We start from the raw sequence: 22,156 nt of genomic DNA, 5'->3' as shown, positions 1-22,156 counted from the left end.
ATGATCTGTTGTTCACACGTTCTGTTTTCATCTTACTTTGTAAAACTTACTCTACAGTCACGTTAAAGCATGCGATGAAGAGAAACTACAGGGAAAAAAACCCATGTGTTTTGAGTTTTTAATTATTTATCAACACAAGCCCATGGATGCTAATAAAACAACACTGCCCCAATAAGTTACATTTAAATAAAAGACAGCATTGAGTTACTTACTCCCTTGTGATACAATAACCAACCTATAAGGTTACAAAGATGTTTCTTTTACTTCCAAGATACCTGATAAATGTATTCTGCATACAATGAAATATGCAGTTATTCAATCTATTATTGTTCAAACTTGTAATCAAAAGCCTTTTGAAAAACAAAAACAGCAGATGTATACCGACTCAAATGTTGCAAATGTAAATGAAAAAGATCAACGTCTAGTGTTTAGCAACAACAAAACTTTAGTTCAAAAGTATGGAGGAAAAAAAAAAAAACACAAGACATGTGCCCATCACCCATTTCTCAGAAATACCAAACTTCCAAACGTGTCACTTCCAAACATGTTTACAAGAGGATTGCCCAAGACACAGACACAGCTGAAAACGGTCTCTATTGGTGACAATCCACAACACTGTTTTCACCAAAGATTTCCATAGTTTGCAACCTACTCAACATTATCACTGCTTTAGTGACGGCACATTTTTCCTTCATTAAATACACATCTGCATTAAGATCACTTAAATCAAGCTAAAGAAAAGTGCTGCACTTAAATTAGTTTAAATCAAACGGGTAATACTGATTCTTTTGCACTGATTCAGCAGTAGACTTTAGGAATGATTTCATATCCAGAGATTAAGGAGAACAGCATTATCTTTGTCTTCTAACCCACTCACCCAACACACCTGACAAAGCAAAAAGCAAAATGATAATTCTTCTGTAAATAGATTATGTGGTGGACCTATGACATGCTCCTGATAAATAAAAACACCGAAAATGAGATTTCAACCAATTATTATCGAATCGTCTGAATTAATGTAACGTGTCTTTAAGACATCTATGTTCTGCATACAATGTTCTTTGACATAAACAGTACTGTAAATATTACAGAATAATGTCTCCTACTGCATCCAGAAGAATTCATACCTGACACTCCATAGAAAAATAAAATCACCTCTGTACATACAGCTTATGACTGGAGTGACAAGTCTGGCAGGAAGAGAGGCTACAGTATTTACACACAAGTGCAGGGCTGTACCCAACTTAAATATTTCCAGAGTCGGCCTTTCGATATGAACTGACTTCGACGAATCTTTGCCCCCCTCCCACATCACCCTCTGATGGAGTGTGCCATGAGGCTGCTTTCACCAGCACTGGACAGAGGTCCTCATTTGCCCTCCACCAGCTCAGTGGGCTTTTGTTTGGTACTGTAGGTACTGTCTCGATTTTACGCACTTGCATGTAAAATATTGTCATGTTGATTATGGGCAGAGTTGCTTCGGTACTGTCCTCTGCCTTTCTCCATTTTATTCAATTAATGGTGCATCTACCAGTTCTAAAGGATATAAAACCTAATAATTTTCCGTTTCCAATTGCAGTACATTTCCAGTGCATTTTTAAGGGAATGCGTCTTGTTTTACCGTCAGTGCTCCATAACTACCTAAAAAACAAAACAAGACTCTTCGGGTTTATGACTGGTGATTCAGGGGGCAGCCCTACTCTCTGCTGTAATAAAATTAACAAATGGACATGTCCATGCAAGTTATCCCACATGCACATACAAACGCAATTATCATGACCTGCACCCAAAACAACCAAACACACACACACACACGCACACAAACACACACACATTCTGTTGCACTACTGAAATTTCCCACACTATGTAGGACAGTGGAATAGTTACTAGAGTTCAAATCACTAGCATGAACTGTAGGGTTATTTCCTCAAGGTTTACAAGAATTCAGGTTGCTTCATCTCCTTCACCCAAAATGTATCTTACGTTGCTGAAAAGTCCTAGAATAGAAAAAAAATGGACAAGTTGCTAAACTCTTCTCCTTCATTTTTTTTTTTTTTTTTTTTTTTTTTAAATCAGTCGATACCAAGCATTTTTCACTACTGCCCTAAACAGGGTTGACTCACATTTCCTCAAAAATGTAGGGTTATTAGACTTCTTGGAGGAGATGCTTCTTAAAAGTAGGGCATTTTGCAATTCACATTTAGCCCTGTGACATTTGAAATAATGTTTTTAGTGAGTATTTTGAGATTTTTTGCGATCTTTTTCTTCATTAAAAATGAAACTGTGTGTTTATATTAAACCAAATGGGAAGATGTGTATGGAAACTGTATTTTTAAAACAGCATTTTATATGATTTTTAAACTGTGGTGCTTTGAATTATATAATATCTTATATCTATTTTGTAGATTTTGTAGAGAACCAAGCCAAATCACTGAACACTGTCTGTGTAAATCATATGACTAATTAACCTGTGTATTTAAGGAAAGGTGAATCAATCAACCCTGTGCAGCACCCTGCTGGAGACAGCAGTCGGAAACATTTGGTGTTGACTAATTAAAAAAATGGAGGGCTGAGTGAGTTGCCCATTTGTTCTTTCATGAACTTTGCTCTGCAAGTCTGCCCCTCACGTGTGCGCAATTTTCTATATTAAATACTTGATAAGTCCTAAATGACACAAATATGTTTAAAATTGCATCCTGACATTTATACCAACAGTATAAATGAGAGAGCAACGACAAAGGAGAATAAGGACTGAGGTACTCAAGATGCCACACTGTGTGACCAACACAAATGTCTGGAGTGGAACTGAGACCCATGTCAGAGGGCTGCTGTATGTGCATATGGACAGGAAGCTTGAACAACAGGGGAAAGGGAGAGGAGGAGTAAAGCATCCAGAGGGTTTTAGGTCTAAGATCTTCATATCACCCAGCAAACACCTGTGGTTGGAGTGGCGGTGGCAGAAGGTCATTTTCAACATTATCAGAGTCAATTGCTGACGCTGCTGCAGGCGTCCCAGTAGCCGCGGCCGTGGAGGAGGTTTGTGTCTCCAGTGGAAATCTCTGCAGAACATCCTGCACCTTGTGTTCCACTCCGTCCGTCCAGTCGATCAGGTCGCTCTCCAGCTGGCGAGCTTCCTCCATGACCCGCTCCTGCCGCACCCCCAGGCCTGTGAGCAGGTCCAGCCGTTTGTGGACCTGGTTGAGGGCTGCACTGCCCGAGGAGGACGAGGAAGCTCCGGAGGCCTGGGACCTCTGGGGGGACGCCTGGCCGGACATGTAGAGCTCAAAGTCTTCGGAGCTCAGGTTCAGAGACTGGGCATCAAGCTTCTCTATGAAGGCCACCGCGCAGCACTGCAGAGAGGAAGTGAGGGGGCTCATTAAAGGAAACTTACACCCTAAGATGACAATACACTGGAACACATCATCAGTCTGTTATTTTGTGATGACATGTTGTGATTTACCTCCTGAAGGATATACTGATCTCCTTTAAACTTTTAAAGACACTTAATTTTAAAACACCCTCCTTCTGTTCTCCTCCAACTGTTTTGATTAACTATGTCATTTAGTATGTATCCAGGTTTTACTGTTCCTGCCTGACTTTAAATCTCCCTGTTTTTGTCTGTAAATTTTTTGTGTCTGTGCCTGTTTCTCTGACATTTTTGTCTATTGTACTTGGCTCTACTGTATTCTGTGATCTCTACATCTTTTGTAAACTAGAAGAGCCAGGCCTGTGTTCGCCAGACCCCGTCCCTAGAGATTTCTATAAAGATCGAATTAACAACTAATTAAAACTACCAAATTTTCATACAAGGTCTATGCATGTGCCAAATGACAAGACCTTAAACATGATTTAGAACTTATTTTGTCTAAATCAATTAATAAATTGAATAGGGCTGTAACAGTGCGCAAAATTCACAGTTTGGTTCGATATGATACAGAGGTGTCACGGTTCAGTTCATTTTTGATACAGCAAAAAAGTATAAATTCCAGATAAATTCCTTTGATTTTTTAAAAATGTACTTGGCTCTACTGTGTTCTGTGATCTCTACATCATTTGTAAACTATAATCATTTTGTAAACTATCCATCATTGTTCAAACTAAATATAGTTTGAACAATGATGGAGGTATACCTGTCCCATATTGTGAGGTGTCTTCTTAGCAGTATGTAAAACAAAAACACTAACAGCTCCTTATTAAAACTAACATCATAAAGTATGATCTACTTGATGATGATGATGATAACTGTGGCAGTGACTTCCCATTCAATGGTAAGGTAACAGTTAGTTAGCTTTGTGGAGCCCTTGACATCCAGTTGTCTGCAGTCAGAGCAACAGCAGCCACTTCAGACAACTCATTCTCTATTTGGGCTTTCGTTTGTTTTGTTTTTTGGTACAAAACAAGAATTATGGTCTGGCTGAAATGGGCTGGTGAAGGAACAGTGTACTGAGGCTCAATGACACTAAGCATGATGTGACAGCCTGCGTTTTCCACTACAGAGTAGGCTCTCAAATCCACAGCTATAAATGTACGTTGCACTATAAATGTGCCCTGTTTGAGTCAGTCGGGAATGGCTGCGCCTGCAGGAATGCTGCGGTGATAGTTTGCAGCATGTGTGTTGGTCCATGTTTTTGTTTCGTTCCACCTGTTGACACACTGGGCTGATGTCAGTGTAAATGAGCTGTCCCGTTTGGAGGATTTTCTGTCTCTGCTATGGTAATGGAATTACTGACCATATTATAACAAGTTAGCTTAGCTTAGTGTGCCTCTCAGCGTGCCTCACTGGAGTTGCACTGTGGTGTTTTTCTCTGGGGATGGGAGGGGCAAAAAGCACGCTGCCTGTTACGTCGTGTTGGCTGCCATGTTGAGCACAATGGCTGAGTTCTCTGTGTACATCCATGTACTGACAACATTATTTTGGTTGGTGATGTGTACCAAACCAAAAGCCTCATACCAAATGGTTCAATATGAATACGTGTATTGTTACACCCCTGATATTGAATCATCTGCAGACGTCCTAGCAGGGTTTTCAGTGACAGGCCGGTAAGGTAACCATGTACACTTCATTGTTCAGTCACAACAATTACAGAATAGATTCAAGAGTTACTGTGCAGCATTTCCCCTGTATTCATTTAGCAGTGGTGCAGCACAACAGCAGGGAAATTACCACCACTGCAAGAGTAACTGTGAAATCAAAATAAACACTGCAATTGTGTCTTACTATTACATAAAACTAAAAAAGTACAATCCTGTGTTTTACAAGTAATGATTACATTATGATAACATTTTTAGTACTTGAACCTCAACTTGAATTGTAACTTAGTTGGCAGATATGGGACAAATGTAGAATTAGTACACAGGCAGATTGTGAACTCTGACTGAAATCAAATTATGAGAAAAAATCAAGAGTAATGAAACTTGGAGAGAACAGTGGGTGAGGGGTTTAAAAATTTGGAGCTTCCCAGGAAAATTAGGAGGGTTGGCAAAACGGCACGTACACACACTCAAGTTATGACACATTTGCATGTGTGTACACACTCACTGCCTCACCAGGTTAGTGAAGTAGTATCCATCCTCTCCAGTCATGAGCCTGCTGGGGTTGCAGAAGCGAGTGATGTACTGGATATTGGACTGCAGTCGTGGAGGGTTTGCCTTCAGCACAATGTAGATGAGTGTGGGGAGGAAGTCGTCCGCAGATGCCGCCTCTCTCTTGGTGGCCTTGATGGCATTGAAGATGTGTTTGCTGCAGCGTGTGATGCATGCCAACTTGTCTTTGGGCACACGCTTTGAGTCCATCTCAATCACATCTGGGATGCAGAGATTTGAGCGGTTAGATACACTCTGACTTTGCAAATCATGTGTTGGATCTCTCTATGCTCAGGATAATTAGCACTAGGGGATGTTCTTTCTTTGATTTATTTATTTATTTTTTTAATTATTTAGTATGAAACCCACCTGTGATGGCTTTGACAACACTATCAGAAACCTCAGGGATCTCCTCATCCACAGGAACGCACAACATCTCAATGGTGACCCAGTGTAAGGCCCTGTAGGGGCACACAGTTAGGATTAGTTTAATGAACTTTCAGATGCAATCCATTTACTTGCAATAGATTTGAGTACTTGAAAATGCAGCCTGCAATATCATAAACTCTGATGTGTGTACCTGATTCTCTTTTGAATGGCCAGGTCTTTCTTCTCATCATCTGTGGTCTCGGGACAAAAGACTTCCTCATAGAGACGAGTCATCATGTATTTCTCTACTTCATCCATAACACACTCTACACGGTCCATCGAACCTACAGTCAACACATGCACACAAACACACATACATACAGGGGGCAAATGCATTACACACTGTATTTTACGGATGTCACAAGAATCAACAATTTAGTACAAAATAAATACCACAACAACTGGTGTCTGGTGCATGCACATGGTTAGATGTATTAGAAATAGCTGGAGGAGATTAGAGAACTTTATTAATCCCCAAAGGGGGAAACTCATGTGCCACCAAATCAGTGCGTACACATTTGGTGGCAAAACTGAGAGAGAGGTGGTGAAATTTTCCATAATAAAACTGGCAGTCATGCCCACTCTGCTTGTCTGCTCATCTGTCTGATTTGCAGTAAACACAGTGATGACATATCCCACTACAATTTAACTGGCCAGTGTGACAAACTGGCTTGCAGTACCCCCTCACACTTCAAGAGCAATGACAAATATTTAATCATTTCACTACTTATTGTCAAATAAACTACACTAAAACTTTAAATATGTCAGAAATTGGTCTGAACATCCCAGACTGCATCGAAACATCAAGATGTGCTGATCTTCTCAGACTATGTGAGCAATGACACACTGTTTACACTCCAATCTTAACTATTTGTCTGGGAATGTCTGGGACTCTTGCCTAAGAGGAAAGCAGTACCTTTGAATTGGGTCTGGAGGCGCTCTGAGAGGCTCTGGTAAAAGTCCTGGGCACATTCTGACAGCTCATCAGGACCTTGGTCCTGGAGAGAAGGGATAAAAATCAAGTCCAATTTAGTTAAACCCCTCCAGCTAAAAGTATTGTTATGATAAATGTGTTAATTAGCGGAAAATACGCCAGTCTTCTATCTCATATACAACACTTTACTGTCTATCAATATACAAGAATAAATAAGAACACTTGTATCCTACAAAAGCAGCTGACCCACAAACACATCAGGTATTATGGGTAAACCTCTGTAGCTCACCTTCTTGTAGGCCATGCTCTCCGTGAAGGCGCGGCACTGTTTGAAGATCTCCCTGCCATGCTTCAGAGGTTTGAGAAAGTCAATGAACTCTCGTGTGGCACGGTCGGTGTCCACAGTGGGCCGGTTCGCTGAGGAGCTGGAGCTAGGACTGGGAGTGGACTGACTCTCAAAGGGACCAGAATCTGGAAGAAGACAGTTGATGATACTGTGTTAATTATAAGTTAACACATCCAGAATTTTCTCTAGCCATGTCCCTGTCAAATAAGTACGGGTAGCTATTATCTGCACTGGTATCTATCACTTCGGTTAGACAGAAATTTGTGTGGGTTGTCAAGTCACAAAAGTAAAAATGTGGATGAAATGAAAGCACATCATAAAGGCAAAGGACAAAGTAAATCACTGGGACTATTTCATATTAAAGCTGTGGTGAAGTTTTTTTCTCTTAATAATAAAGTGGACCCTCATAACTACTTCTGCAAAAACAAACACCAAGAAAATCTTCCAGACAATATTTCAATAATATGCATTAAGCCAAAAGACGAAAAAAAAAAAAAAAAAAAAAAAAGAGCAGGAAATGGCAGTTGATAGTAACACATTTACCTCTAAATCCAAGGTTAGTAACACCCTAAATTAACTGTGCCACCACAATATGCATTATCAGATCTTGGGGTGGGGGCAAACAAATCCAATTTCATAAAACGATGTCAATACTGGATCACTGCTAGTAATTCTTTCACCTCTGACACCCAAATAGTATGTACCTCTTTTGGGTGGTGTCTTTGTGGAAGGAGAAAAAAACTTTGTGACTGTATTGACTTTGCTGGACTTCTCCTTGTTTTTTCTGTCCTCAAACTTGCTCAAGGGTGTAGCGGTGGGTTGTGGCTGTGCCTTCTGGTGTCTGCTTGCATACGCTTCTTCTTCCTCTCTCTGCAGCCTGGGAGAGAATGACCGTAAGACTATTATGACATACCCTTACCGCATGACCAATGGAGGGACAGACAATGACAAGCAATATAGAGAGAACAAAAGAAACAGTACGGACCATAGTCATACAAAGATCAGCACAGAAGATTATGATAGAGACACCGACAGGGACAAACCTCTCTGCAAGTGCCCAGTCTTCTTGTATCTGTTTCTGTCGGTCTCGCTGATTTTCCTCTCGCCAGCATTTTGAGCACAAGCCCTTCCAGGCTGTGTTGCCATAAAAACCACAGCCTTTCTTGCACAGCAGTTCAGACTGGTCCAGATGGATGCCACGGCGCTCCAACCGGTGGCTCATCGTCCCTCTCTCAAGGTAGGAATACTGCTGAGAAAATCACAAGACCAGGGTTGGAAAAGTAAAAATGACAAATGCCAGAAACACGTTGATTAAAGGGAGATCAATCGGCGTTTTCATATGCACCAATAAACACATTTCTGCAGTGAACCCACGTCTAGATGCTATTTAATATTAAATCTACCAGACTTTCTTAACGTTATCATCAGTCAACAGAGGTGCGGCAGTTTGGCTGGGCTACATGTCCTTCGGGACCTAATTTAGCTTACTACTTGAAGGTTACAACGTGTTTACATAAACCAAACAGCAAATCTAACGCCAGTGTCAGCTCCTTCAGTGTGTGGCTATTCCCAATGATGTGTTGGGGCTGACACATTTGGTCAAAGTCCACGATTTCTGGGCAGCTCAAGCGCAGTCTCCAGCTCTGACCTAACGATTTAGCAGACGTTAGCTAACACTGGCTAACAGCTGCCGCTAGCTAACCGTGATGGACAGACAGTGCAACGACTTCATAAATAACTCTCTCATGTAAAAAGCTGGCGTCTGCTTTACTCCCCACCATATCGACATTATGGTGGCTAATGTTGTTATGGGTATGCCAGGCTGGAGTTGCTGGTCCATCCCGAACAACCCCAGCGGACCAGTTAGCATAGCGTTAGCTCCCAGCGGCTCGGTTTAGCTACGTTAGCTAGCTGCGTGACGCTACCTAGCCAACCTAAGTAGATGGTCGTGTTGGTGAGAAGTGTCTGTGTTAGCTATTTCAATTCTACTTCACATACAATCTCATTCGCAACGTCAACGGGCCGTCGGGTAATGTTATCTTCGCTCCAGCTTCAGTGTCCGTGCTTGATGTTTATGTTAGCTTCGTTTCACAGCCATTTTGTTTTTCCTGTGTTGTTCTTCTTCCAGTACATTGGGGGCGCCTCGCAAATCAAATGAAGGGCTTTGTCGCCACCTGGCGGTCGAAATATCACCAGTCATAAAGTGTGGCGTTTCTTTTGTGTGTGTGTGTGTGTGTGTGTGTGTGTGTGTGTGTGTGTGTTCAAGATTCAAGATTCGAGATACTTTATTGTCAATTCTGCAGTAATGTGCCAGACATATAGAGAATCATAAAAAAAAGTTTCACTCTGACCTTATCCACGGTGCAAACAGTACAAAAAGTTAAGTATAAAAAACACAATTAAATAGTGCAAAATGAAAAAAAAATGCTTTAAAGAGCAATACAAAAAGCAATATAGAAACAATATTAAATAATAGGATGCAACAAAGCCTGCAGATGAAGTATAGGCGTTGCTGGGCTTTCCTTGCCAGTGATGTTGTGTTGGTCTTCCAGGAGAGATCCTCACAGATGTGCACCCCCAAGAATCTGGTGCTGCTCACCCTTTCTGCTGCAACACCGTTGATGGTCAGTGGGGGAGATTGTGTGTGACCTCTCCTGAAATCAAGAATAATCTCCTTGGTCTTACTCACATTCAGGAGGAGATTGTTCTCTCTGCACCAGATGGCAAGCTGGCTGACCTCCATCCTGTAGTTGGTCTCATCGTAATTTGAGATGAGACCCATCACAGTTGTGTCGTCCGCAAACTTCACTATGTGGTTGGTCCTGAATGCTGGTTTGCAGTCATGGGTCAGCAAGGTGAAGAGCAGGGGGCTCAGCACGCATCCCTGTGGGGCCCCTGTGCTGAGTGTGATGGTGCTTGAGGTGTTGTTGCCGACTCGTGCTGCTTGTGGCCTCTAACTGAGAAAGTCCAGCAACCAATTACACAGGGAGGTGTTGAGCCCCAGCCGGTCTAGTTTGATGATGAGCATTGTGGGATGATGGTGTTGAATGCTGAACAAATCGTGCAAAGAAGTTGTTTAAGTTGCTCAGCAAAGAGATGTCACTGGCACAGGTCTGTGGCAGAGATTTGTAGTCTGTGATGAGTGCGGTGTGTGTGTGTGTGTGTGTGTGTATTGCAGTTGTCTGACCCAACTGCTCTGTGCTCAGGGAGCGAGAGCGACATGAGAAAGAGCGGGATGAATGGGAACGACAGTATGGACGGCAGAGCCACTCACCCTCCTCATCCAAATATGGTAAGAGTCGAGAGTTGAGCAGAGAGATGTCACTGGCACAGGTCTGTGGCAGAGATTTGTAGTCTGTGATGAGTGTGGTGTGTGTGTTTGTGTGTGTGTGTGTGTGTTTTGCAGCCCAGTCTTCTATGTCAGGGTAATATAATAGCAGTCCTGTAATGTTTATATATACATAGCCAAGATAAACCTATAAATTGCTATGGTTTTTGTATTTCGTCCTTCTAAAACAAAGCTTGGTACGGTGTCCATCAGTAAACACTGGCACGTTTGGAAAAGATGAGCCATGAAGCTGAAGACAGAAGTCTGCAAATGAAATGACATAATAAAATAAAATAAAATAACATAACATAAAATAAAATGAAATAAAATAAAATGAAATAAAATAAAATAAAATAAAATAAAATAAAGCCACGTTGTGCTAATGCGATGGGTTTCATTGGGCTTAGCTTTGTGGACTGAGCTGTCCAGTAATCAGCAGCAGTGGTGACTCATGAAAGAAAGCTTATCACGTTAGACTGCGGGTTTTTCAAGAAGTTTAGTCATTTCCTCTGGAGGATACATGGAGTCAAGATCACACTGTGATCATTTAGCATTTGTGTACAGTAGCTTTGCGGTGCACACGTTATCTTATGAATAATTTTTAGGACAAGTTGAACGGCGATGATGAAACCTTGGGTCATGTTCTGTGTATGGCAGGCCACCCCCAGGCCCGGTTTAACAGATACGGACTGACCGTGACGTCGACATACTTGTGTGCGTGTCAGCATTATTTATTTATTTATTTACTTGCAATAAGGTAAACACAATATACACTCGCGACCTGTCTTATATGTATCAGTAACACCATGTGTCGCTAATGTGTAACAAATCAAGTTATCAAATTTCATATCAAGTTTTCTCCACAGAGTAACTCTTAATTTTGCACTCGCTCGGTTTAACTGCATATTTCCGGAAAACGGGTTTACTCCCGCCCATTTAAGTGTAACGTATGCCATGTACTTACACACACACACACACACACACACACACACACACACACACAGGAAAGTAGCCTAGTGATCGTGCGACAATCTGCGATACACTTGTGAAGAATGGCAGGTAAGACCTAAATTATTTAATTACATATGCAGCAATTTAAGTTCTTTTTACAGCAAACTCCGAGGCAAACACTTTGATAACTAAACGCTTAAAACAAAAACACACACACGCGCACGCACACATACACATACACACAACTGCAAGGCGTGTTGGTTTCATTTTGTCAGTGTTGGGTCGTTTCCATAAACCAAAGGCAAATCAAATCACAATTATTCACAAAAAATTGATAGTTTCTTCTTCTTTTTATGTGAAGCCAACTTAGTCACCTCACAGAAGTGAACACTTGAGATTAAATGACCAACTTTGAAATGCTATAGCCTACATTGTCCAGTTCAGTGAACATAATACATCATAAAATGAAGACACTGTATTTTTTAATGTCTTATTCACCTGTTATGCTTTTCAAGAGCTGTAGTGGAGGGAAGGCCTTTGAGATGTGATCATTACAAGCACTGAAGAGTGATCTCATTATAGTCGTCTCATTTGTATTTATGCCTCATCTTTTTCTCTCTGTAGCTCAGCGGCTTTTCAATGTCAGGCGTCAGTTTGTGGATGGTGTGACAGCCCCAGTTATAAAGGATCTCCTGAATGACCTTTTAGCCGATGGAGTCTTGAATGAAAGAGAGCGAGACTCTGTGTTGGAGGAGAGGCGTGCCAGAGCAGACCAGGCAGAATGTCTGATAGACATGGTGAGGAAGAAAGGAGACGAAGCCAGTCAAAAGCTGATCGATCACCTGAAGACCAGAGACTCTAAACTTCACCCTGTTCTGTTTCCATCCGCTGACCAAGAGGCTGGTGAGTTCACATCCTCCAGTAAAGCTGGTCAGGCCTTTATTGTTTGTTAGTGCATAACTTTGACGTGCTAATACTCACAGAGTGCTGCACAAATGGCCATGTGTACACTGACCTGCCGTCAGCAGCACTGACCCTCTGCTTTACTTTCTCCAGCTGCTGCAGAGCTCCAGTTCCCGAACCTCAAATGAGCAGAATCGTCTTCATTAAATTACATGGAAATAGAGAACCTGAAGAAGTATGGAGGTCCCCCCTAATCAAACGATTCTAAAAGTCAAAATACATAACAGATTCCTGATATCTGAATTAATCGGGAGGTCTCCTTACCTCCTAACCCAATCCCTGGAAGAAGAGATTAAATTGAAATATATCTGCTGGTTTGTACATAAAAAAAAAAAAATTTGACTTGGCCTGTGAGACAACCTTAATGAAATAAGAGACACAATGGCAACATGTACAATTGTATAAGAGACACACTGACAATATGTATAATTGTGTAATACTTTATCAGCATTTTGATGATTCTTGTGAACACTGCCTGGAAGCTAGATACAGTGCCCATCGGTAATCACTGGCCCCGTGGAAAAGATGAGCCATGAAGCTGCAGAGAAGTTTTCAAATTAAATGACCTTTTTATAATTTGTATTATTATTATTATTTGCACAATTTCACCACTATTCCTAGCCTTATTAATTGGGGTCCAGTGCATGAAAGTCTATCCCATGGCTCAGACAAGCTCTGAATGTCATGTGATGTAACTATGATCGCAGAATTATCCTGGTATAGCTGTACACCATACTGAAGCTCACTGAACTGCTAACTCAGATTGATAAAATAAGCTATCCTTGTGTCTTATGTTTATTGATGTGATTTGTTTTCTGAACGTCTGAGCCAGAGCTGACAGCCTTCCCATTTGCCTGCTGTTGCTCAGATCGCTGTTATTTGTTATTTGGTAATGTTCCACTTATTGCGCCTTTTGGCAAAATGCAGGCTTCAGGTACCATCAAACAGTTTACAGATTTATTTGTTGAAGGGTCACTCTGAACTGTGATGTTTTGTACTGTACATTCAAACAATTAACATATTTTGTCAAAAATGTTTACAGCTGTTGGTGTCCTTATCAAAAACTAATTCACTTACAGAATTGTACATTTTAAGTTCCTGTATGTAACTTGTGTATCTGCCAATGTCAAATAAGGTTGAACTAGCATTGAAGGCCAAAATTTAAAGTCAAAATGAACGTGATATCTTTGACAGAATTTCCCAGATAAACATGATACCAAGGTAATGTTAACAATGTTTAAAAAAAAAACAAACAAAAAAAAACAAAAAAAACAAACATGAAGTACTTGGCAAGCTATTTTAATGAAATTCATTGTCATTTTCCCCTGAAATAATATTCCAAATTAAATTTGTGATGTACTTCAAATAAACTTCTTCAATAGAATTTGCATGCCCTCTTGAAATTTGTTGATTTCCCTAAGTATTACACTACCATGATTACATAGCACAGCTGAACTAATGCTCCAAACTCTACAAACGCTGGCACCAACTATAGACTGTATAAAACATGCAGTCTGTGGTTGGAACTAGGTGCCCGCTTCGCTGCTAAAATAACACAAGGGACGATTCCTTATATTCTGGTAAAAGTCACCTTACATTTGCTAATGTTACTCTAACACTACCTAGCACTTTACTGCATCAACAGGTTTCAAAGCACTCTGAACCACTTAGTTACAGGGGCATTTTATTACACTTTGACAAGTTAACAAGCTACAATAGCTGTTTGTGGCATTGGAGATACTGGCTATATACTGTACATCCCCGCAAAGGTTACAACGGTTTTTATCAGGGATTGCCATCATATTCTCACCCAGCAGCTGTTCATTCATTTCCACGTGATAAGCAAACTGACTATTAACATATCACATTCATAAAGGCTCACACAAGGTTTCATGCTGCATTCCCTTCCTTTTCCTGATAGCTATGACGATTATGTTTGAGTTCATATAACGTCTACGTCTATGGGCCGTAACAGTCTAGAATAGTAGGGTGGAGTCATTTAAAAGAGACACTATGCTGCCATCTGGTATCACTTCCCTTTATTTATCAACCCATCCCAGGAATGTCTGGTGGTGCACAGATCCGTATGTTTACAAATGATGCTGATGTACTTATTCTCAAATGATCACATATTATGTATTTAGGGCTATGAGCCATAATACTGGCTAAAATGAAAATGAATACCCTAATGTGTCTCTCCATACACTGGACGACTCTAGGGAGCGGATGAATTCTTCACCAGAAAGCACTTCACCAGAGAATTGCTGATAAAAAACAAAACAAAACAAATAAACAAACAAACAACAACAACAAAAAAAGGGTGTAACATGTAGTGCTATCAAATGTCAGCATGTGGATCCAAAGTTTGAGACCACTCAGTTATGAATGGAAAGGGAGGCAGATTTTTTTTTGTTTTTTTTTGAATGAGTTCACCCCAAACACGACTAATACACAATTAGACAAGTAAATATTGACGAAAACAACAACAACAACAGCAACAACAACAAAATGGTCTGCTATTAGTTTACAGTCATATGAATGTTGAGTGGACGTGGTTATGGTTGAAAAGAGAAAAGTGAACAAGTAGGTGGGGCTCTGAACCCAACCGGACTTCTGGGCGAGCCGCGACCACAAGTTCCTCTTCCTATAAACGCAACTGCACTCACCGGGGACACTGTTCGCAGCGCTCATCACGCTTCAGAGTTTTTAAGAGACAATCCATTGCAAGGTTCAGTAAAAAAATGGCCGGTAAGTGCCTCTTTACAGTTGATATCTCTATATTTGACAATGTAACGCGAAGAAACCCGCTAGTAATATCTGTTTCCCAGTTGCGGTTCTAGACCAATTTTACTGGAGGGGCCTGGCTGGGTCCAGGGGTTTTGTCAGAGGGGCACATTCAACCTGGGGCAAAAAAGACAAAGATTCAAAATTATATCTGTTTTTTTCCCCCATAAAACTAATGATTACCCATTGTAACCAAACTGAATGGTTCAAAATATCACATTTGAGACACAAGTGTTAGAGACAGAAACAATGGAAACATCCTGTTTTTCAGTGTAACCTTAGTACAGACAAACTCCTCACTTAGTACAAACTCATCAACATCATCATCACATCTTCATTACACCACTGTCTTTTTATCATCTTCATCAATAAGTCATCATCATATTTTCACTCTAAAAGCTTATTGTTACCTTGTAACAATAAAATACTGTTCGTCGTAGTCGCTTCTTGCTTCTGACTGCCTCTCGTCGGGTGGTCGGTAACTTTTCGAGCTCGCTGTTTTCACCGTAGATCAACAAAACTGACCGTTTCCAGGTGCAACGCTCTGAAGCGGCTTTCACAGAGTGCGCGTACGGCGCAGACCTCGGCTGGCTCAGCCATTCATTGTGTAGCCTATGTGATTGCGGAGCTCAAGAGCGCACTGGTCTGCATTTATTTTTAGAAATCTAGATGATTGACATCATGAGATATGCACTATTGCAAAGACAATGCAGTATAGTCATACATTTATTATAAAATTCCTTGTGAAGTCACACACACAACAGGTAACAGGTGAAATCATATGAAATGAGAAAAAAATACAGCCTTCATTCATGTAACATAATTTATTTAGAAGCATTAGTTCAGCTAATCCATAAATTAAAAAATGTATTTGCCTGTTTACATGGTGCATCCGAAGCTGCTGTATTGTCCGCCAAAGAAAAATTGCACCAGAACGGAAAACTACTTCCTAACGTCTGTTTCAGTCACGTCACAATCAGCGCCACATACGTGCACGCTGTGCATGCGTGCGCCCTACTCTACACGCGTGTGCACGCTGCTCTGCGCCGTCATAGATGTATGTGCGCCATACCCAGAGCAGAGCGCGGCCCAAACCGCGCGCTGTGTGAAAGCCGCATCACAGTGTATAATCTTTGTTCGGAGGGGGGGGGCCACAGCGGGGTCCAGACTCAGAGTTACGGGGGCACTGGCCCCTGCTGGCCCCTCCCCAGAACCGCCAGTGCTGTTTCCGCTTTTCTTGCCCCATGGTCAAGTTCAGCTGTGGGACGAGCTTGTCTTCAGGGCTTTCTACCACAAAGCGTCTGCATATCCTCTCTTTTTCTGCCAGGAGGATTTGGATTTGAGGGTTAGGGTTAGAGAGCCTTTCTGGCAGAAAGCCCCGAAGGCAAACTTTGTAACAGGCGGTCATGTAAGTGTCAGTGTCTGTCAGAGAAAAGCAAAGAGCACAATGTCATGTGATCGACCATATACAAAATGAATATTTGGGGTTAAAAACGAAGTGTGCCTTTTTTAATAGATAATATTCTGTTCAGTTTAATGGGTATTATTTTCTTGTGGTGTTGGCTTAGTTGCCAAGTCTGCATTGGTCTGTCAAGGTGATTTAGAGAGGGTCCTGGAAGAGTAATCTAACTGGAGTCTTCTCATTTTTCTGTCTCATCTTTCTCTCCAGATCAGCAGCTTTTCAGGGCTCGCCGCATGCTTGTGGACAGGATCTCAACCCCTGTTATGGCGAATCTCTTGGATCACCTTTTGGATGATAGAATCTTAAATGAAAGAGAGAGAGACTGTGTATTTGAGGAGCACCTGGCCAGAGCAGACAGAGCATCATGCCTCATAGACATGGTGAGGAGGAAAGGGGCCAGGGCCAGTCAAGAGCTGATCACTAACCTGAAGAACTTCGACCCTTTTCTCTGCAATGACCTGTTTCCACCTGTTGGACAAGCTGAAGAGGCAGGTGGGTCGAGATCTTTCAGTGTCAAATGCCTTTACTGTGTGTTGGGAAAACGTGGTAACTTAAACACAGTCATTCCTGCTCAAATGGCCATATAGATACACTGACCTGAAATCACAGCAGTCACTTTCTGCTTTGTTTTTTCCAGCTGAAGAGCAGGATCCACCGATATCCCCTGTCCTCATCCTCTGTGATGAAAACTTCAAGACACACATCCAAAGAACTGATAAACTTGTAGGTCAACTGGAGACATCTGATATGGTTATAATCAAGTGCAAGATTTTCTGTCTTACTTTTACCTGTGGTATGGATAGTGTAATTAAGATAAAATACTCAGTTTTAGTACAAAAAGAAGCACTATGAAATTGGCTGTTCTCTTAGATCAAGCTCCATGTAACATCTTAAATGATATGTCTGTTATGTAATGCTTCCTGTGACGGGATATTTATGTTGGTTCACACACATGGGTCAAGGAAATACTGACAATTCGAATTTTTGAGTTTGAAACACATTTATTATAATGCAATGCTAGTTTTCATCCATGTTAATGCATGCTAAATTTCTGCCATTAAATAATTTGTTCTTTTAGGCTTACCCTGTGATGCCCAAGTCCAATAGGACGCGTGTGGCCCTGCTAATCAATGTTCGGAATTTTGTCAACAAGAAGTGGATAAGGGAAGGATCTGAGAAAGACGACGCTGCAATGGCGGCTCTGCTCACTGCTCTGGGATACAGAGTGGTGAGACCTGAAACTGGTGAACCCATGAAATACACTGGAGAGGTACTGTTTCAGAAACGAAACCAAAAAACAAACTAAAATATTAGTTGATAGAGTGAAACAGGCCCTGCTGTTTGACTGACTTTATGTTGTCACAGGACATTGACAAGGCTGTGAAGGACTTCGCTCAGCTTCCTGACCTGTCCCAGACAGACAGTGTCTTTGTGGTCATCATGTCTCATGGGGAAAAGGGGGCCGTCTATGGCAGCCGCGGGAAGGCAGTGAATCCCGACGACTTGTTCCCCATTGACAATATCTTTGAGTACTTGAATGCAAAGAACTGTCCTGCCCTGGAGGACAAACCAAAGGTCATCATCATCAACGCCTGCAGAGGAGGTGATTCTCTCATCTTTGTCATAGAGACCAACCCAGGAAAATGTCTGTCAAGATCTATGAAACTCATAGTCGTGTTCTTGTGTCAAATACATTCTACCAGTTGTTTTGTATAATTGAAGTTGGGCTTGTTGGTTTCAAGTGAGCAAGGCTGTCATGCACTATATTCAGGTTATGCCCTTTTGTTTCAGGAAATGACGGATCTACGGCTGCTGATAAAAGAGGTGGTGCCTCTGCTCCTGCACCCACACCAGGCTCACACAGGCCTGCTGATACAGATGCCTTGGAGGAAGATGACATCAAAGTACACATAGAGAAAGACTTCATCGCTTTTCTTTCCTGCACCCCAGGTCAGTTTATATGCAAAGAGGGTAAATGACATCTCAACAGTCAAGTTTTAAATATATAGAAGTTGCTAGATAACAGCCAAGACTTGTTACCTTGAACAATGAATATTTTTTCTCATTTCTGTCGTGTATCCTGCAGGAAATGTTTCCTGGAGGGATCCACTCTTTGGGTCTCCTTTCATCCGGTACCTTGTTGAGGTATTCAACACCTTTTCCCACAAGGATCACCTTGAGGAACTGTTCATAAAGGTAAGTTTTGTGACTGGAAGCTGTTCTGTTATTACGAGATTTTCCAGGGCGATATGATTTTGTGAAAAAATGCGACCACTTGAGTCATTGTTGAACAGTTGACAGCAGTACAACAGAACCAGCCATGACGGATGCTTTTCTTTGATTTCTAAGTCAAACTTAACCTTCATACACTCTCTTAATCCACACAGGTCATTAACCGCTTTGACCAAGGTCCCACTCCAGCCATAACACAGATGGCAGTCAAAGACAGATGCAGTTTATCAAAGCACTTCTACCTCTTCCCAGGCCTTTGAGACACCATGCACTAAGTAATATGGATTTCCTTTCCACAGTCCGCTCTATGCTCCTCTAACTCACTAATCCAGCAAACATTGCTAAAATGTGCTCCTTTTTGTCTTCCCGTGATATTGAATGAATAACGCTCAGTTTGCCTCAGCCGAGCTGCTGTAGACTGTTCATAGCAATTCCAAAATGCAAAAGCTGTGAGGTTATTTACTAAGCCTTCTCACCTTTCTTTAGTCACATCTGAAATCCAGAGGAGACTGTGCCCTTTTCATTTTAATGTTAATTTTTATATTGTCATATCTGCCCAGGGACTACAGGTGGAAATTAGCAACTGTTGCTATAGCCTGGCCCAAGACATCTTCTCATGTCCTACAATATTAATGTTTATTTGTGAATTGTCCCTGTTTCAAATAAATAAATTCCTATCCTATCCTATCCTTTCCTATCCTGTTAAACCCCCTACTACCTGAATTTATTTACAATTATCTAAAAAAAAAAATAATAATAAATTGTTTGTGTTTTTGCTTTCAAGCAGATGCTAAATTATTGGTGGTAGAGTGTTTCCAATACAGTTCTTGGTAAGTGTGAAATATGCATCAACAGGCATCAGTGGGATACATACACCACCTCGGCTGAGTCAATATCAGTATAGAGTGCCATTGAGACTTCCCAATGTCACACAAAAAAAGATGAGATTTTCCACTGAACTCCATATCCACTGTATAAAGTAGACCTTAAGCTGTTAGAAATGCATGTTGGTCAAGCTCCTGCACCTTTTATAAATTGACTGCAAGCATAGAAAGTACAAGCGAATTGCAAAATGTGTCCACCCTGTCATGGGACAATTTCTAAATAGAGTAAATATGTTCTAATCATATATTGATTACAAAATGTACATTTTCAGAAAGGTATTTGGTCCCTTGTTCAGGAATATATTTTAGTTTCTGGAAAACATCTCTCAAAAATACAGAAATTATGGAAAAATATGTTTGTATATGTAAAATCTGTGAAAGTTGTACTTTCTTTTCTGAATAAACTCTATAAATAAAGGTATCTGGTCAAACTTTGAAATAATACTGTTTGGCCCTAATCTCTTCAGAGCAAAATCACACAAAAGGTTTTGATAACTTGTGAAAATAATTATTTATTCACATAAAACATGAACATGACGGGGTGGACCTTGGCATGACAGGGTGGACAATAGTGAAGTGCCTCATATATATTTAAAGGAAATGGTTTTGTCAACAAATGTTTTTTGTCAAAACATGACTTTTTTCACCTACTGTATTTTGAATTGTGAACAGGTAGGCTACATTTGGAAATGACACTCAACAACAGCAAAAATAAATAAATAAAACCTTCAACTAGACGAAAAAACAAGATTGATATAAACAAAACAAAAACCCTTGGTCCCTAAATGTAGGCCTACCACAAAAAGTATAAACATAGGTATCCTTTCAAATGGTTTCTTTCTCTGCATATGTTTTGTCCTCCACTTGACTTCTGGAACACTGAAAAACTTATAAAACTGTTATAAAACTAGACTTGATGACGGGGTGGACAATGACAGGGAGGACGTTTCTGGCTGAAGTTTGCATTTAATGAGCACATGTTGGGCCATTAGCTAGCAACATGTATCAGTTAGGAAGGTGACTGTGTATACTTTAATAAACATATTTTGAATTTCTGAAAAGCATTTATATAGATTCATATTTTGCAATGACAGGGTGGACACATTAAGATTGAACACATTCAAGTTCAATCATAAAATGATGAAAATGTCAAAATATAAATGTTGATATGTACTCTCTCTGCAGGAGCTATTCTTCACTCCACTTGTAAAAGACAGAGCAGTGGTAGTGATGTCACTGATTACAGCAGGTGGTTTCTTATAGTGGCAGTAACCACCTAATGACGGGGTGGACAGCAAATCCAGGGACACATGCAAAACGTTTATAATTATTATGACATTAGACCATAAATGATCCAATTGACTCATCTTATTCAAGTACTTGATGAGAGCAACAAGAGCATGTAAAAGATTTGTACATTGTATATCATTTATCTACTTATTTCACTCAGTGAAGTTAGTAGAGAGGAGTTTGGGACATGGCAAAATCACATGCATCTAATCATAGAACTTTTTTTTTAATATGAAAAACACCCTTTTAAAGATGTATCTCTGTACCAATGTGTGTTTAAATGTTTGGCCATTTATAATAAACCCTCAGAGTTTTGTTATTTTGCAAATTTTTCATGAAAAGTGAGTGATTTCTGCCCGGGACACCAAATGGTACCCTATATTGATATTGACTCGGCTACATTAAGACTGGAAGTGGTTTGAGGCGAATTCGCGACAATAGTCTACAAGGGGTTAAGAGCCCCCAAAGTCCGGAACAGTCTTCTCTGACTGGTAGCATGGCAGCCTCAGTTTAAAGTTTCAGGCAGCATCTTACAACCTGTCTTTTTATCCCGGCTTTCCCTCCCATTTTATTGTTTTTTAACTCTCCATTGATATTATTGTTTTTACTTTAACTGATCTCTCTGTGTACTTTGACAAGTATCTGCCTCAAATGGTCTTAATGCTACTTGCCACCTGTTTTTCAACAAGGAAATGAGTAATGTTAACATAAATATGGCTATCATTTTGGTTTGTATTACGCCTGCTTGTGAGAGCTATATCCAATCCTTAGAGCAAAGGATTGAAATCTATCCAATGTATAGTGCCGCTCTGACTTGTGCTGTCAGACACATTTGAATGAACCAACCGCATAAGAGACAGCAACAACATATATAAGTGTGTAATGATTAATCATGCATTGTATATCATATTGTGTAGCTGTGATAGCAGAAGTGTGTAACTGCTGGAGCTGTTTTATCTGCAGTTTCAGG

General features: G+C 40.7%; 3 protein-coding genes across 5 annotated transcripts; 2 read left to right on the top strand and 1 right to left on the bottom strand.

Moving 5' to 3' along the window:
- Positions 1-104: 104 nt before the first annotated feature.
- On the bottom strand, positions 105-9,425 carry rabgef1l (RAB guanine nucleotide exchange factor (GEF) 1, like). 3 transcript variants are annotated; one of them, XR_003929222.1, is made up of 10 exons: positions 9,291-9,425; positions 8,336-8,538; positions 7,997-8,169; positions 7,236-7,417; positions 6,929-7,010; positions 6,164-6,296; positions 5,953-6,044; positions 5,548-5,804; positions 1,701-3,350; positions 105-1,233 (listed from the first exon to the last, which is right to left on the bottom strand). XR_003929222.1 is itself a non-coding variant. In XM_030066940.1 (9 exons), exons 2-9 carry the CDS (start codon positions 8,512-8,514, stop codon positions 2,922-2,924), a joined length of 1,527 nt encoding a protein of 508 aa, XP_029922800.1. In that variant the 5' UTR covers positions 8,515-8,538; positions 9,291-9,425; the 3' UTR covers positions 105-2,921. The 3 variants fall into 3 exon arrangements, 2 of the variants coding, with proteins under 2 accessions (XP_029922800.1, XP_029922801.1); XM_030066940.1 differs by having other exon boundaries at positions 105-3,350; XM_030066941.1 differs by having other exon boundaries at positions 105-3,350; positions 8,336-8,541; positions 9,291-9,423.
- LOC115370109 (caspase-1-A-like) lies at positions 8,397-13,806 on the top strand. The gene is made up of 4 exons (XM_030066958.1): positions 8,397-8,529; positions 10,499-10,584; positions 12,196-12,474; positions 12,628-13,806. Exons 1-4 carry the CDS (start codon positions 8,486-8,488, stop codon positions 12,660-12,662), a joined length of 444 nt encoding a protein of 147 aa, XP_029922818.1. The 5' UTR covers positions 8,397-8,485; the 3' UTR covers positions 12,663-13,806.
- Positions 13,807-17,157: 3,351 nt separating this feature from the next.
- Positions 17,158-19,710, top strand: LOC115369715 (caspase-1-like). The gene is made up of 7 exons (XM_030066383.1): positions 17,158-17,272; positions 17,418-17,503; positions 17,859-18,050; positions 18,146-18,383; positions 18,572-18,730; positions 18,867-18,976; positions 19,168-19,710. The coding sequence occupies exons 1-7, from the start codon at positions 17,158-17,160 to the stop codon at positions 19,270-19,272; spliced, it is 1,005 nt and encodes a 334-aa protein (XP_029922243.1). The 3' UTR covers positions 19,273-19,710.
- The last annotated feature ends 2,446 nt before the right edge of the window (positions 19,711-22,156 follow it).

Source organism: Myripristis murdjan, chromosome 13 (genome assembly GCF_902150065.1).
Source record: "Myripristis murdjan chromosome 13, fMyrMur1.1, whole genome shotgun sequence".
Taxonomy (NCBI): Eukaryota; Metazoa; Chordata; class Actinopteri; order Holocentriformes; family Holocentridae; genus Myripristis; species Myripristis murdjan.
This window is presented reverse-complemented; position numbering and strand designations above follow the sequence as displayed.

Coding starts and splice junctions, on each gene's coding strand:
- rabgef1l (XM_030066940.1), bottom strand. CDS start 8,514: ATGAGCCACCGGTTGGAGCGCCGTGGCATCCATCTGGACCAGTCTGAA. Junction 7,418..7,996: donor AAAGACACCACCCAAAAGAG/GTACATACTATT, acceptor GTCTTCTTCCAG/ATTCTGGTCCCTTTGAGAGT. Junction 3,351..5,547: donor GATACTACTTCACTAACCTG/GTGAGGCAGTGA, acceptor TCCTCTCTGCAG/TGCTGCGCGGTGGCCTTCAT.
- LOC115369715 (XM_030066383.1), top strand. CDS start 17,158: ATGGTGAGGAGGAAAGGGGCCAGGGCCAGTCAAGAGCTGATCACTAAC. Junction 17,504..17,858: donor TCCAAAGAACTGATAAACTT/GTAGGTCAACTG, acceptor TTGTTCTTTTAG/GCTTACCCTGTGATGCCCAA. Junction 18,051..18,145: donor CCATGAAATACACTGGAGAG/GTACTGTTTCAG, acceptor ATGTTGTCACAG/GACATTGACAAGGCTGTGAA.
- LOC115370109 (XM_030066958.1), top strand. CDS start 8,486: ATGCCACGGCGCTCCAACCGGTGGCTCATCGTCCCTCTCTCAAG. Junction 8,530..10,498: donor CTCATCGTCCCTCTCTCAAG/GTAGGAATACTG, acceptor CTCTGTGCTCAG/GGAGCGAGAGCGACATGAGA. Junction 12,475..12,627: donor ATCCGCTGACCAAGAGGCTG/GTGAGTTCACAT, acceptor TACTTTCTCCAG/CTGCTGCAGAGCTCCAGTTC.